Here is a 15,585-nt window from a genome sequence, read left to right as displayed (position 1 = left end):
TCATAAAAGAATATAAGATATCAACAAAAAATATGGAGGACTTGTCTTGTACTATTTAGCTTATACACTTGTTCTCGTTCAATTCTATTAAAAATCTTCCCTTTCTCCTTCTTCTTCTTCCTCCTCCCCCTGTTCCTCCAAAACCAAAAAAACCCTCAAAAACTTCCACCAATTTCCAAGATTCAACAACAATTCCATTTTCAACCCATTTTACTAGATACCCTTTTCAATGTTGCCCTTTAAAACTCTCCAAGAGGCAGAATCCGCCATTGGAAGATCTCTTACTACTGCAGAAACCATCTGGTTTAACTACTCTGCTAATAAATCTGATTACTATCTTTACTGTCACAATATCCTTTTTCTATTCCTTATCTTCTCTTGTGTCCCTCTTTATTATCTTTTCCTTGAAATTTTCTTCAGAAAATTAATCCAGTCATACAAAATTCAACCAAAGGTCAATCTTTCTTTATCTGATGTGTTTAGGTGTTATAAGGTTGTTATGCGCATGTTCATCCTTGTTGTTGGTCCTCTTCAACTTGTTTCTTACCCCTCTGTAAAGGTACTTACTTTTCTCTTACTTTTAATGCTTTTTTTTAAAAACTAAAAAAGGTGTCTTTTTGCAATGTGTTTGATGGGGTTTTGTTGAATCTGAAAAGGTTTTTTTTTTTGTTTATTTTGTTGATCTTTGAATCGACGGTTTCAAATTTAAGATACCCATTTTGATCTTGTTTATTCTCCTTTTGAATTTGGTTGTGCATTGTCCAGTGTATTTGATTGAGTTTTAAGTAGACTAACTAGTCTTGGGTTTGAGAAATCCTGTTGGGAGTCATGCAGTGCGTGATCCGGATTTAGAAGCTCAATGTGGGCACTGGACTTCAGATGGGCAACCAAAAAAGAAAAAGTAGACTTACACAGGGAACCCCTAAATATTATTGACTATTGGAATCAAATAGGGTCTAATAGAGCTCAATGGATATTGAAGATTCAAATTCAACTAGTTTGGATGATTTGTTGTTTGTTTGATTTGAGTTTTTCACTTTTCAGTATGGAAGTTGTAATTTTTGTGTTAATTTTAGATCAAGGATGTGAAATTGAGATACCCATTGTGATCTATTTTATGAATTTTTTCCTATGTAGATGATTGGGATTAGAACAAGTTTGCCCTTGCCGTCGTTATGGGTAATTCTGTTGCAGTTGGGAACATACTTTATAGTGGAGGACTATACTAACTATTGGATCCATAGGTTCTTGCATTGTAAATGGGGTTATGAAAAGATTCACAAGGTTCATCATGAGTACACAGCTCCAATAGGCTTTGCTGCGCCGTATGCACACTGGTTAGAAATCTTGATCCTTGGGATCCCCTCGTTTCTTGGGCCCGCTATTGCGCCAGGTCATATGATTACATTCTGGTTGTGGATTGCATTCAGACAGATTGAGGCTATTGAGACTCACAGTGGGTATGCATGCGTGCTCTTTTGCTTTTTGATTTTTCACACTATGGTAGTAGTACTAAATAGTTACTTTTTTGGTGATTAAGTTTGTGATTATCTTCTAGTATGATAATTTGACCAAATCATGGGTTAACAGTAATAACTATCACTTTATCCCTTTTTTTGTTCACTGTTTGCTTTTTTGATCTCTAGATGAATCTGTATGCAGTGAATGGAATTGCATGAGATCTCTTTTTAAGTGAAACAATAGCTTTTTCCATAGAAGGATTAAAAAGTTGTCTTCTTCTGTTCTTTTCTTTCTCAATTTCCACATAGGTCCTTCCCCCCCTTGTCACTGTGCTATTTTCTTTTGCTTTTGGTAGATGGGGTTGGTAAGGTTTGTGGCAAAAGTCTAAAATGTGAACTGCATGTTGGACATGTAAAATGGTGCTTATAGCATCTGGTTTTACTGTTAAGATGTTCGTCATGGAAATAAAATGCAATCCCTCAGAGAGTCTAGACGTCAGTCACTCTCTGTGTTTTGTGATATCTTTATATCATATGATTAAAAAAAATGTTAACTTTGAGGTCTCAGTTGAAAATCTTACGGATACAAAAAACACTAAGTGATTTCTTGCCATCTCCTAAGCTTTGGCGAGCATAGTTACCGGTCTGTGCTAATGGAATCTAGCAGGTACCTGGTGGAATAGTGGAGGATGGGCACAAGCTAGCTTGGACACCATCATCATCAAAAAAAGAATAAAAGCCTTAACTTAGTGCAAGATCCTATAGTCCTAGGCAGTAGCTTTGAGAATTTTCTTAGGGGGTTTCTCATGCTATATTCCTGGATTGACAAACTAGATTAATTTTCTCTTGTGAGCCATCTTTTTAAGGTATGTGATAAGTGCTAGTTACATCTGATTTTCGACATTCCAACCTTTGTCCTTTGGAATAGATGTAGCATTTTGAAACCCATGTCTTGCTTTCACTTTTCAATTTCTTCTCTGATAGCTGGTCCCATGTTTGACATGTTTGGCCTTGCGACAATAATTAATTAGTCTGTGGAACTAAAGTTGGAGACAACACTTCATTTTGCTTAGAACGGGACAAGTAGTAATATTTTGGTATTGAACTTGAAGATGCTGGTAACTTAGTAAATCTGTACAAGCAAATGCTATATTTAGATATAAAAACTACTAATTTCTTAGTCATAGAAGATGCATGCAGTTTACGTATATATTGCAGAATGCACTTCCTTTCCCAGTTGATATTTTAAGAGAAATATTGTCGGTTATCATTGGATATGATCTAGACTGGACTTTCTTTTTTTTTTAAAAAGAAATTGATAAGGTTATGATCTACAGTCTAGAGTCTAGACTGTACTTAAAGCAAGCAAGATTGGCAAATACTTGGCAAAGTTAAGCAAATATTTCTATTTTGAGGGATGGTGCTTGGTACCACTTTACACGCCAACTATTTGCAAGTGTATGCTATGCATGTAATAACTACTAGCAGCTTCCTGTAGAATATGATAATAGTATGTTAGGAGTAGAAAAGATGACCTGTTTATGTCTGGCTGTATCTCGATGACAATATCTTTGTTTGTTATTCAAATGTTATCTTCTTGCAATCGTTGATAATGCAAGATATAAGGCAATACTCTGAACAACAAGAGTTTTATTTTTTAAACCTTATCACATAAAATTGCTTCTCATTGAATCTTGTTGGTCTGCCAATTGGACAACGAAAAACATTGTGGTGCTTATTGATATAATGTTTAAAGAATTATATTTATGTGTTGGTCTCAATTTCAACAAGTTTTATTTAGTTGCAGCATCTCAAAGTTGAAGGAAAAAAAACACTGAAGTATCAGCTTATTCGTCAATACTAAATATTGGAAATTACTGACAGAGATAGTATGGGATGAGAAGTGACAGAGACACTTCTCTTTTATGACAAGTCTGTCGTAAATGTAATCAATTTTGAGCATTTTGGAACTCAAAATGTGGAAAGTGGCATAGTTTAGCGTCATAGTCATGTTTAGTCATTCATGTACAGAGATCCAATTAGGAAGAGCAGGTGAATTATTGCTAACTATGTTAGCTGGGATCATTTCTTTTCATATTAGCTTGTTTATTTCTTTACAAGATTATTTCTTTTTAACTGCTGGTGTTAGGAAATTGATGTACTCAAGCTTACACTTGAGTAATCGCTTAGAACTAAGGATTCCGTGTCTAATCTAAATTTAACTTGTGCGGAGAGCCCATTGAAGCAACTGCTCAATAAATAAATAGTTTTTGAAATAGAGGCTTAGATCTACTGATTCATCTTGCTTGACTCTCTTTTACTGCTTTGATACTAGTCAATGCTATACAGAACTGACTGCTGAGAAAGTTTTTTTGTCTTAAAAGATTTTCAACGATCTCTTAAGTTACCTTGTCTCAAAAAAAGATTTTCAACGATCTCTTTAATTGCTCAGTTTAGCTGTATATTGTTGAAATCTTTTGCTGGCAATGTTTTATGTAGAGAGTTCTTTTACATTGCTCCTACTTCACACATGAGTTAGTATGGTGATTGAGGCATGTTTTAACTGATCTATTTTCGTCATTCTTTCAGGTATGATCTTCCTTGGAGTATCACCAAGTATATACCTTTTTACGGTGGAGCAGATTACCATGACTACCATCACTATGTTGGGGGCCAAAGCCAGAGCAATTTTGCTTCAGTTTTCACCTACTGTGATTACATATATGGAACTGATAAGGTGATTTCAGTATTGTGGGTGTTTATTTTCGGGTTACAAGTTCCTTTTTGGTAACCATACAGATTCTTACACTATGCTGCTTCTTATCTCACAGGGCTATCGCTATCAAAAGAAGGTCCTCCAGCAGGTATCGCTACTGTGACTGCTTTTCATTCAGTAGTTTTAAGGAAAAATTGCCGCTTTCTTGGATATTTCATTATATAAACACTATATTGCTACCTAACTAAGGGTTGTTACTTGTCGTCAATAATGAAACTAATTAGCTTTTTCCATATGGTTCAAGTCGATGAAGTTGTAGGCGTTGATGTTTATTTTTGAAGCCGTGCTTCTTTGCCATAATGATGTATGCCTTTTAGCTGATGATGTTGTGTTTCTGCAGTTAAAGGGAGCTTCAAATTCCAATGGTGAGCAAAATGGAGGTTCAGCGACATTTGCAAAAGATTGCAAAGATGATTAAGTGCTATATCTCCTAAGGCCTTAATAGTGTAAAACACTCGGACACATCATTTGTTTTAGGTTGACCACATCTGCTGTTCAGAATGTGTTAAAGCAGTAGGTAGGAGTATAACTTCATGGTGCATATGAGTAACTACCTCTAGAGTAGTGGCTCTTTGCTGTCCATGAGGAGTGTTTGGAACCCAAACTTTGTTTTGTATGCAGATAGTATTCATGAATCCTTTTTAAGTTGTGAAATGAAGTTTAGCTTGTAGCCTGAGTGCATATTGTTGCATCAGCAGTAGGAGGGTTGATTAGGCAAAAGATTGCATGTAGGGTGGATTTGTTTTGTGCTGAAAGTGTTACTATGCAGTTCATTTTCTTTTTAAGTGTAACAAAGAATTGCATGGTATCCTATTATGTTTTTAACACAATGCTATTCACTGATCAACAAGTGCAGTGTCTTTTCTTTTTAGATGAAGGGAAAGGAAGAATGTGATGACTCTTTCATTTAAGTTTTTACTTTGTTTCCCACCCAATGTTCGGTACTCGCATTGTAGTCTGCCTGGGCCTGATTCGCCCATTTCTAGGGGCAGTGATCTTTCATTGGGCACGAAATCGAAACCTCGGGTTAAGGGTGGAGAGATCCCACCACAATCCAAATGACTTCTATAGGAGGAGTGGGGAAAACAAGTTTCATATGTGGCATTTTGTGTTAATTGGCTACTTCTCACCTCCAACACATCCATGCCCCTACCTTCATTGTATGGTATTTGCCTAAACTATATACAATTACTTTTTGGACAATCTTTTCTATATATTTACAGAACACAAGAAAATAAGTAAGAAAATTGTTTACTTGCCACGGCAAATATGTTCAAACACAACCTTAAGTTTGAACTTTATCTTTTACATGAAGTATCAAAAGGCTTAATAATACAATGCTACATCAAATTCGTATAATTATGCAAGGCTTTTATACCACCTTTGGTCATGTGAGTTTCAATAACAAAGTAAGTTCAAAGTCTAGATAAAAGAGAATGATCGTACCAAGTTCGATGCTCTAAGTAAAAGTTAATTGTAACTATGATAAACTTTTTATATGATTCATATAATCGATTTTAACTAAGGCATACTTAATTGATTGGTGTTGTTGACCTGCCCTCAGCGTCACGACTAGTGATATTATCTTTGAAGTGACAAATATTCATAAGTAGCCGAATTTCGGCTACAATTCACAAATAACCGCTTAATTACTATCATGAATCTTCAAACTCCATGGCATGTTAGTCATTATCATGAAGTTTCAAATTTCATAACTGACTTTCGTCAATAACATTATCATGAAATTTTAGGTGTGGAACTTAAAACTTGCAATTGGATTACATACTATATCAACTCAAAACTGGACCAAACTTGAGCCCAATATTGTTAAAAATCAGCAAGAATCAAAGGTCCCAACTTAATTTCTTATTTTCTTGGGTCATTGCTCATTAATTCTTAGAAATTTACATATAAATAGTAAGTAGCAACAAAAGTTTCAAATTATGCCACAAAGGTTAAATATCTAAGGTGATTGATCTCATAGTCAATTTTTACAATTTGAGCTATCACCTCGAACTCCATACCCCATCCACGGTCTCCTCAAAGAAACGCATTTGTCGTGAGCTTGACATTAATGTCTGGTGAACATATTAGATCAATAAGCCCGTCTAGCTCAGTTGGTAGAGCGCAAGGCTCTTAACCTTGTGGTCGTGGGTTCGAGCCCCACGGTGGGCGTTTTGTTTTATTTTATATGTGGAAGATTAATTTTTCTTAATGGGCCGACCTGATTCCCATGCAACAACCTCACAAACAATAGCCCAAAAGAAAAAGAGTCAGTTTCAATGTCTTTACTAAGCTAAGAGATCTCTTTTTATTTGGGGGTGATGATTACCGATCTGAACCATTCAATAATCTAATTTACAAAAATATACTATAATTACCTATTGGAAAATTAGTTGGTCAAAGGGTATATATCCGTAACTTTCCCCTTTTTGTGTGTGTATGAATTGAAGAATACATAAAAATACTAACCACAAAATGATTCTTGGTTTTTTCCTATTTGTTTTGAATCAAAGAGTTGGTGGGGTGGGGTGGGGTGGGGTGGGGGGGGATGATTACCGATCTGTACCATTCAATAATCTAATTTACAAAAATATACTATACTTACCTATATATAACGTATCAGTGTATACGTTGTGTATACTTCATCAAAGGGTATATATATCCGTAACTTTCCCCTTTTTGTGTGTGTATGAATTGAAGAATACATACAAATACAAACCACAAAATGATTCTTGGTTTTTTCCTATTTGTTTTGAATCAAAGAGTTGGTTGATGTAGACTTGAATTAACTATTCTTTAACAAGTACAAGTATGGGGCTAATGTATTATTGAATTTTGTGCCCTCCTCCACCCCCCCACAAATTTAAAAAAAAAACATGGTAAGTGAATAATAATAGTAGTAACCAATTATACAAGAGAGAGGGTGAGTTGCCTAGTGACACAGGTTGCTAATAAAAGAGCAGACAAAATCAGCTTCAAATTTATTTTTGTTTAAGCCAATAAGATTGTATTGATGGGCCTATTTTTCAATTTTAGGCTCATTCATCAATCAACTTCAGTTTCACCTGCCTTTGCTATTCCATTTATGCACCTAAAAATGGTACACAAATGTCCCATTCCCAATTATTTACATGCCCAAAGTCTAGACTAGTAGCCCATGCTCACTTCAACTATTAGGGTTTCCTATAATAATTTATGAGGGCTTGGGTGGAGTTACAACATTAGGTACTGATTAAAATGAACCTAATAGCTTTTGGTTCTGTATTCAAATACATATTTGAAGTTTATGAGTTTCTATAACGATAATTAGGTTAATAATACAATAGTAACAGTTAGATTCACAGTCAAATAGTTACAAGTACTTGCAGAGGCAGAGCTAGCTTGGGGTCAAGGGGTTCATTAATTCGAACCCCCTTTGATGGAAAATTATACTATTCTTAAAACTATTTTTCATGTATATATATAGTAGATGTCGAACCCCCTTTGCCTAGTTCATGCGTTCACTTCTTTAGATTTTGAACCCTATTAGTGAAAATTCTCGCTCCATCACTAGGTACTTGTTGAAGTTTAATCTCATCATGTACTTGTCTGCATTTCTAAAAATTTACATGTCTTTGTTAGGTTGAAGCATGACTAAAAACTTTGTTTTATGAATAATTCCTACTCAAAAGAATTTGGGACTTTTACATGGTTACCCAAGGTTGTGTAAAAAAAACTACTACATGTTTATACCCATTCACAAAATTCGCACAATACGTTGTATACCTCTAAGGTATACAATTTACATAATCGTATATCCAGAATGTATACTACATGAATAATATATATATATATATATATATATATATATATCATAGTCATTATATTGTTTCATGACAATGACATGCAAATTGCAAATCATGCTATGAATTGCTAATGTTTTCCAGGTGATGTTGTGTCTGTGGATTAAAATAAGTGATGTCATTTTCTAGCATATTGGAAAATACTAAATTATTTTTAGGAGAATACAAACAATTCACGTGAATGTAGTACTTAACTTTGCTCAAATTTTGTATTTGTATTAAAAGACTCACTAAATGTATAAATGAATCTTTTGATTGTGAATCGATTATCATTACATACTATTAATTTGAAGTTATTGTCAGAACTCATAAATTTTAAATCATAAATTCGAGTGAAAAAAAGAATATTTTTGTGTCATTAATTGATTTACTTAGTAATTTGTTTTAACGGTGAGAGTTAATTTTAATATATAGTCTTGAAACAAGAGGCTTCGTGTCAATCACATTCATATTTATCGAGTCCAATTAGTACGTTGTATAAATTTCTTTTGACTATGAGACAAATAGAAATTATAAAATAATCTGCATAATAATCAACAAGAAAAGACATAATCTTTGGTGAGTTAATTAATTTGTAGATATCTGATTAAAGGGATAATAGTGCTTTCGATTCCTTAATTATTTGACAAATCTAATTTTGCTAAATGGTGACATTCAACTTAGCACATTTAGCTCCTAAGCACACTTTTGATTAATCAACTTAATTCGCGAATGATCACTTAATTTTTATTTTATTATATCAGAATTATTAAATAATAATTTGTAACAAAAGAAAGTCACTAAGACTTTAGTCGTTAACTAGGTTTTGTAACAAAAAGGTCTCTTAATTTTGCTAAAATATCACATAAAATCACGAGAAAATAAATAAGAAATTTTCTATGATGTTTAGGTGAAGTTAAGTGACATTTTGAATACTAAAAATTATTTAGCAACTATTATGACACTAAGGCTAAATAAAATAATCTTTTTGTTAGAAAAAATATTTATTTAATTTTGATGCAATAAAATAACAATAATAATCGAGTAACATCCATGAAATTACTTGTCGAAGTGACAAAATTTCATTGAAATTACATGTATGTAATCTTCTGTACTAAAATTTTAATTGCATGAATGTAGAAATTACTCAATCAATAAGCTTCTAATTAACCGTTAAAACGCATACTATTGTTTTGACATACTTCACTTGGATTTAGGATTTTTCGAAAAAAAACTTTTTATCGTTATAAAATAGGAGTAAGGTCTGCATATACATTTTATCTTTATCAAATTCTAAGGGGTTATTTGATAGTTGATTAGAGTTAGGGGTGTTCACAGTTTGGATAAAAACCGATCCAAACCGAAAAATCGAATCAAATCGATAAAATAAAACCGATTTTATTTGGGTTTGATTTGGTTTGGTTTTAGATTTTTGAAAACCGTTAGTAGTTGGTTTGGTTATGGTTTTATTCGAAAAAAATCGAAGAAATAACTGAACCAAACCGATGAATTATAGACAAATATTTTATTAATATACATACTTAATATATTATTTTTATAAATAATTTTAAAGATCTCATATATGTTTTCATTATAATTTTTTTATAATTTACTTATTGAAAGCAAAAATGCCAAGGTGAAAACATTTATTTTATTGATTTCATGTATAAGAGTGTCAATGACAATTCTTTATGGGACTGAAAATGTTAATTTATCTTCCCTTTAAGCCAGTATAGTGAATTTTAAAGCTTTAATCATAATAAATTCAGTGATAGAAAGTTTAATAATTTCAATCATTCTAACTATTTTTTTTGTTTTGAATTGATTGTTGTCACTTTTTTCACATTTTGAATGAATTTTTTCTTTTATTTTCGTGTATGATTAATAACCGAACCAAACCAAACTGAAACCGACAACCACCAAACTGATAAATGTATATTATATTTGGTTTGGTTTGATTTTGATAATTTTAAAACCGATTAAGTTGGTTTGGTTTTGGTTTTTCCCAATAACCGATCCAAACCGACCCGTGAACACCCCTAGTTAGAGTTATGCATGTATTACTGATGTAGAGATTAATTATTAGCGAATCTATGTATTATTTTATGCAAGTATTAGTTATGCACGAATTAGTTATTCCACTTATATCCTGCATAAAATAATCATAAGTTTTCTCATAACTTATACATATATTAGTTACGCGAATTTTTTAATTGTTAATCAAACATCTTATTAATTTTATACATTTCATATCTACCTACTAAATATCATATAAGTTATATGAAAATTAATACATGAATAATTTCCTTTTTATCCTGCTGCTAAACAACTATAAGTCTCTAGCTATGAATTGTAAGAGTACATTGAATATATTGTTGTTGTAGTAATAAACTATCAATACATCACGCTAGATATTATTATTATTATTATTATTTATTTATTTATTATAAACAATAAAAGAAAGTGACATCCAGGTGGAAGCAAAAATATGAAAAGGGCTCATCAAGATTTATTGTCCTAAAGCCATGTGGTGATGGTTTTTCCATTTTATTTTGCTTTCTTCACTCATTGGCTATTTCATCCTTTTTTTTTCCCAATCTACCTTTTAAAAAGTTAATAGAATTATACACATCCACATATCCTATACTTTAATTATTATATATATTTTTTCATAATAATTTCTTAGGCTTTATTATTATTATTCTTTAGCTTTCCTTTTTTCTTTTTTTCTTTTTTTCTTTTTTCCTCCTCTTGGGAGACATCTACAAAGAATGTTGTCATCTCAATCTTAACCATACACATGTTTTTATTAGAATCTTACATAGTATACCACCTATGTCATTATTATTATTTTTCTACTTTTACCCTACTAGGTAAAATAGCATTCATAGGTTAATTATACAGTTCTTTAAACATTCCAATATGTAATCATAATTCTTATAGTTTAAAATACGTGGAGCAATATTGATTTTACTCATTTCCTCTAATTTTATGTTACTTTTATAGGACTAATATGAAGTTCAAAGTATTGATTAAATTTTAAAACTTTATAAAACCTAGTGAAAGAATATATTGGAGTTGTACGTAGTAGTTTATAAATTTATTTTTTGGTTTTATGTTTTTTAAATTAAAACCAACTTATTTTTACATAAAAGATTTTAAAAAACATACTAGATATCTATTTTGATTAAGAAATATTTGGGATAAGGTGGGAGTAACTTTTATGGTGGATAAAATGAATGAAGTGAGACTGAGATATTATAAAAATGTGAAGAAGAGATGCACAGATGACCTAGTGGAAGGGTACGGGAGAATGATTATGGTGGGTATGAGGAGACTTAAAGGTAGACTGGAGAAGTATTGAGAAGAGATGATTAGATACGATATGACACATCTCATATAGGGGTTATGGAGGTTGAAGATCATATAGAAGATTAGTATAATAATCAAGCATTATCTACTCTCTTATTCTTCGATATTATTATTACACGTGTTCTTTGCTTCGATTAATATATTAATTGTGTTGTAACTATTTCTTTTTCCATTATTTTTATCAAGACTTCATCACGATCATATTTATTTGTCATACTTGATTTTGATATTCTTTACTTGAATTGAGAGTTCATCTGAAAAAACTCTCAACCTTCACAAGATAGAGATACGACTTTGTGTACACACTATCTTCTAAAACCACACTAGTGAAATTACAATATATTATTATTGTTATTGTTAGTATATAAGGAATGTATTTTGAGTCTTTTTTCTTCTATATATTCAAATTGTAAAGACTCAATTTATTTATTTTTTTAAAAAAGTTTGATTAGTTAAATAGATATATGGATTCTATAACCCAAATTTCTTTTAAATAGTATATATATATATAAACAGAAATATACTAAATATTTTGATAGCAAAATACTAAAAAGTGTCACATAATTAAATTGAGCGAGTAATATTATTTTGATCATGGACTAATAATTATTAGGAGTGATCATTTAAGTAGTGAATTAAATTATCTTGAAATTATAATTTCTGGATTCATTTAACCTATTTAGGAGATGAGATAAAATAATCTCAAAACAGATATTGTTAGATGAGATATTTTAAGATCATAATAAATCTATATTGTCAATAAAATACAACATAAATTTTATCTCAAATTTAATTTTAAAACATCTCATTTTATGTGATGTACCAAACGACCCCAAGTGGGATATAACAGTACTGTATTATATGTGGAAAAAAGTAAAGTTAATTATATCCCACCTAAAGTTAATTTGACTATTAGATGATTGAGCTTTCAAAAAATTTATATGTGACTCGACAAAAAATAAAATAAAATAAATAGACAGATTGTTTTATTTTGACTATGTAATTGAATGAGTTTTCAGAAAATTTGTAACTCATTCAAATTTACATCATGACTACAAAAGAAAAGGTCAACAATATTGAAGTTCCAAAATTTTAAATTCCAATGGAATTTAATTAAGATGGTAAACTTAGTCTATAAAAATATAATAACACATTTGATTTGAACAATAGGACGAGTTAATAACTAGTCATTTTAATAACTCAAATTTATTTTGATTCACATAAATTCAGCTTATCAAGAATTGAACTAATTTGGTGCAAAGTATATCATGACATGTGAAAAAATCTGTTGATTAGTTTTTAGAATATATTTATATTTCAAATATAACTATTAATACATAATTAAGCATTTCATTTTGTCCACAATGAGGAGTCTTCTCAAATATATAAAGAAGGGCCATGTTAATCAAGAGGGATAGGTGTTTCTCCATTTATAGGAGCAAAAAGTTGATTTTGATGTAGACTTGGCACAAAAGTTATGTTTGAAAATTCCCTAGTTGCTATAACCAAATGCTCAAGTCCAATGATGCTAAAGTATGAAAAAATAAGACTAAATAAATAAAACTTAGCATAAATGTCAAACATTAATTCTTTTAAATGTTGATAATTGAGAACTAAAAGTGGAAATGAAATTACTCTTAAATTTTTAATGGACGAAGATAATTCAATATACATCTTTATAAGATATATACACCAGTGATCGATATTGAATTGCCTCTTGATTTATAAGAAGTTAAAGTGTTTAATTAACAATAGGTCATATATGTAAATCGGAAATATTTAATTACCACATTCGCCAAATGATACAAATAGCATGCATTGAGAATAAATGAAAAAAAGATTGTTTGAGATAAATGAAAATATTAAAATAGACAAGGTAAACCTACAATCACATCCTATATTAACGGTCTCTTATATTATTATTAAGAACATAAAACACCAAGCTGATTTAACATCTCAACTCCAAGCTCAATGTCCGATCACTATAACAAAAATGATTTTTATCGGTTATAAATATACATATTAATATAGAGTGTTAGAATTTTTATCGGCATTAGTTAATTGTTACTGGATGCAGTATCGCTATAAATTTTAGGAACATTTACAAAGAATTCATATTTTTAACGACAATTAAACTATCACCTTTAATAAATTGCTGTTAACGATCATTTTTGATATAGTGAATAAAATAAAACATACAAATAATTTTTTTTCTTTGCACAATAAATGTACAATGTATTTTTTTATTATTTTTCTTAGCATAAGTAAGTTGATATTTATAAAATTGTCCGTATAAAAAATCACTAAAAACTTTTTTTTTTTACTTCTTTTGCATGAGGGTAGGATGAAAACCTCTTATCATTAAATATATAAAAGTAAATCATATAAAAATATATTCACTACACAAAGTGACCATTAAATCATTTATAGCACTAGGAAAAAAATACATTACATTAATAAGGACTAGACGAATTGTGTGTTTTTATATATTCATTTCAATAATTGGCTCCTCGTGTGTTAATTATTTATTTATTTTTGAAAAAAAGGCATAGAGACCAAAAAAGCCAAACCCATTAAAACTAAATCAATTACCACTGTTTATGTCACCAACTCAAGTTTAGTTCTCCTTCCGTCTATTTTATTTGTCATATTTTTTTCACAATTTTTTAAAATTAGTAATTAAAATGATGATTTAATTAATTTATTAATTTATTAATTTCAATTTGATATTACTTATTCCTTCACCATATTAATCTTTCTTCATATTTGTTAAGTAAAAGTAAAGTTAGAAATTATTAATTACTTATATTTTAATTTTTTTAAAATAATAATAATTTTAAATTATTTATTTTTCAGCAAGAACAACACGTAAAATGATCAAGAAAATAACTTTTGAATTAAATAATAATAATGGCGTTTATTGCAAGTTGATATGGTGAACTTTTTGCAGGCACATTTTTTATTGTCTGACTTTGGTCAACACTGCTCCAAGAAAATGAAGAACAATTGGTGGGAATTATTTATTAAATTAAATTTATTTTCATGTATTTTTTTCTACAATCAACACATGAACAACAAGGCGCAAAAAGAAAAAGAAAAAAGGGAAGCCAAATTAGCTCACAGTAGAAATTTCTTTTTCTAGAAAAATATTTTTTTAATTATTAGGACAAATTTTCTTCCCCATTAGAAAATTTGAGGAAAAACAAACAAACAAACAACAAAAGGACTCTCCCTGGCGCCCACATGACCTTTTTCCCACTAAAAAAGTCCCATGACAGAGACAGAAATAAATAATACTAGTAATGTTTTAAATGTTGATGAAATTAAAGTTGAGATATTTAAATAAAATACATGTATTAAATAGTAAAAAAATGGAAGGAGGGGCATTCACCAAATCCACGAATCAAACCTGAATTCAAATTAGCCGGATCTAGTTGGTTTGTAACGATACGAACTCGATTCGCTCAAACCCATAGGGGTGACAATTGGGGTGGCGTAGGTCACACTCTTAATAGGGCAGGGCAAGGAAATATGTCAACGGGACAGGTTACACTAGTTGCCCTATTAAGAGTGTAACCTGTCTCGTTGACATATTTCCCTTCCCTGCCCTATTAAGAGTGTAACCTGTCCCGCCCCAATTATCACCCCTAATTACATGTTGGAATAAGGAGAAATATATTGAGCTTAACTATTTTCTTGATTAAGGATTGTGCCACCTTGTCTTCTGATAAATTTAATTACGATAAAATAGAAAATAAAATTTTAATAAATATTCAATCTGAATTCTTAATTTTACGATGAGTTTAGTGATAAAAAATTTAAAATTAAACTCAATAAATTTAAATCTTGAATTTAACTCAAGACGAAAAACCCAAAAAATAAGTTTAAGAAATTCCACAAGAACTCCCAATTAATGGCATGAGATTCTTTTCACTTAGTTAAATTTGCTAATAACATGCCATAATTCTTCAATTATGCACATATTTTTTGGTTTATTTCTTTATACAGAAAGAAAAAAAAGATATTCATGACTCCTCATTTTTAGTATCCTCTACATTAATGAAAAATTTCCTTATATAATATGAAAAAATTCAAATTTAGATTATAACTTATTACAACTCTTATACACTTTTTTCAAATTTTAAAAGAGTGT

General features: G+C 30.5%; 2 protein-coding genes and 1 non-coding gene across 4 annotated transcripts in view; 2 read left to right on the top strand and 1 right to left on the bottom strand.

Moving 5' to 3' along the window:
• LOC125878425 (ATP-dependent Clp protease proteolytic subunit-related protein 2, chloroplastic) overlaps positions 1–15,585 on the bottom strand; it is a 204,749-nt gene that overhangs the window by 54,032 nt on the left and 135,132 nt on the right. The gene's annotated exons all lie outside the window — the stretch shown is intronic.
• On the top strand, positions 38–5,154 carry LOC125878424 (methylsterol monooxygenase 1-1). The gene is made up of 5 exons (XM_049559675.1): positions 38–559; positions 1,138–1,460; positions 4,050–4,197; positions 4,292–4,324; positions 4,577–5,154. Exons 1-5 carry the CDS (start codon positions 230–232, stop codon positions 4,652–4,654), a joined length of 912 nt encoding a protein of 303 aa, XP_049415632.1. The 5' UTR covers positions 38–229; the 3' UTR covers positions 4,655–5,154.
• Positions 6,339–6,411, top strand: TRNAK-CUU (transfer RNA lysine (anticodon CUU)). Its single transcript has one exon. It is a non-coding gene; the product is annotated as a tRNA-Lys (tRNA).

This window comes from Solanum stenotomum, chromosome 10, assembly GCF_019186545.1.
Source record: "Solanum stenotomum isolate F172 chromosome 10, ASM1918654v1, whole genome shotgun sequence".
Lineage (NCBI taxonomy): Eukaryota > Viridiplantae > Streptophyta > Magnoliopsida > Solanales > Solanaceae > Solanum > Solanum stenotomum.
The sequence above is the reverse complement of the archived record's forward strand: the minus strand, read 5'-3'. Positions and strand labels throughout refer to the sequence as shown.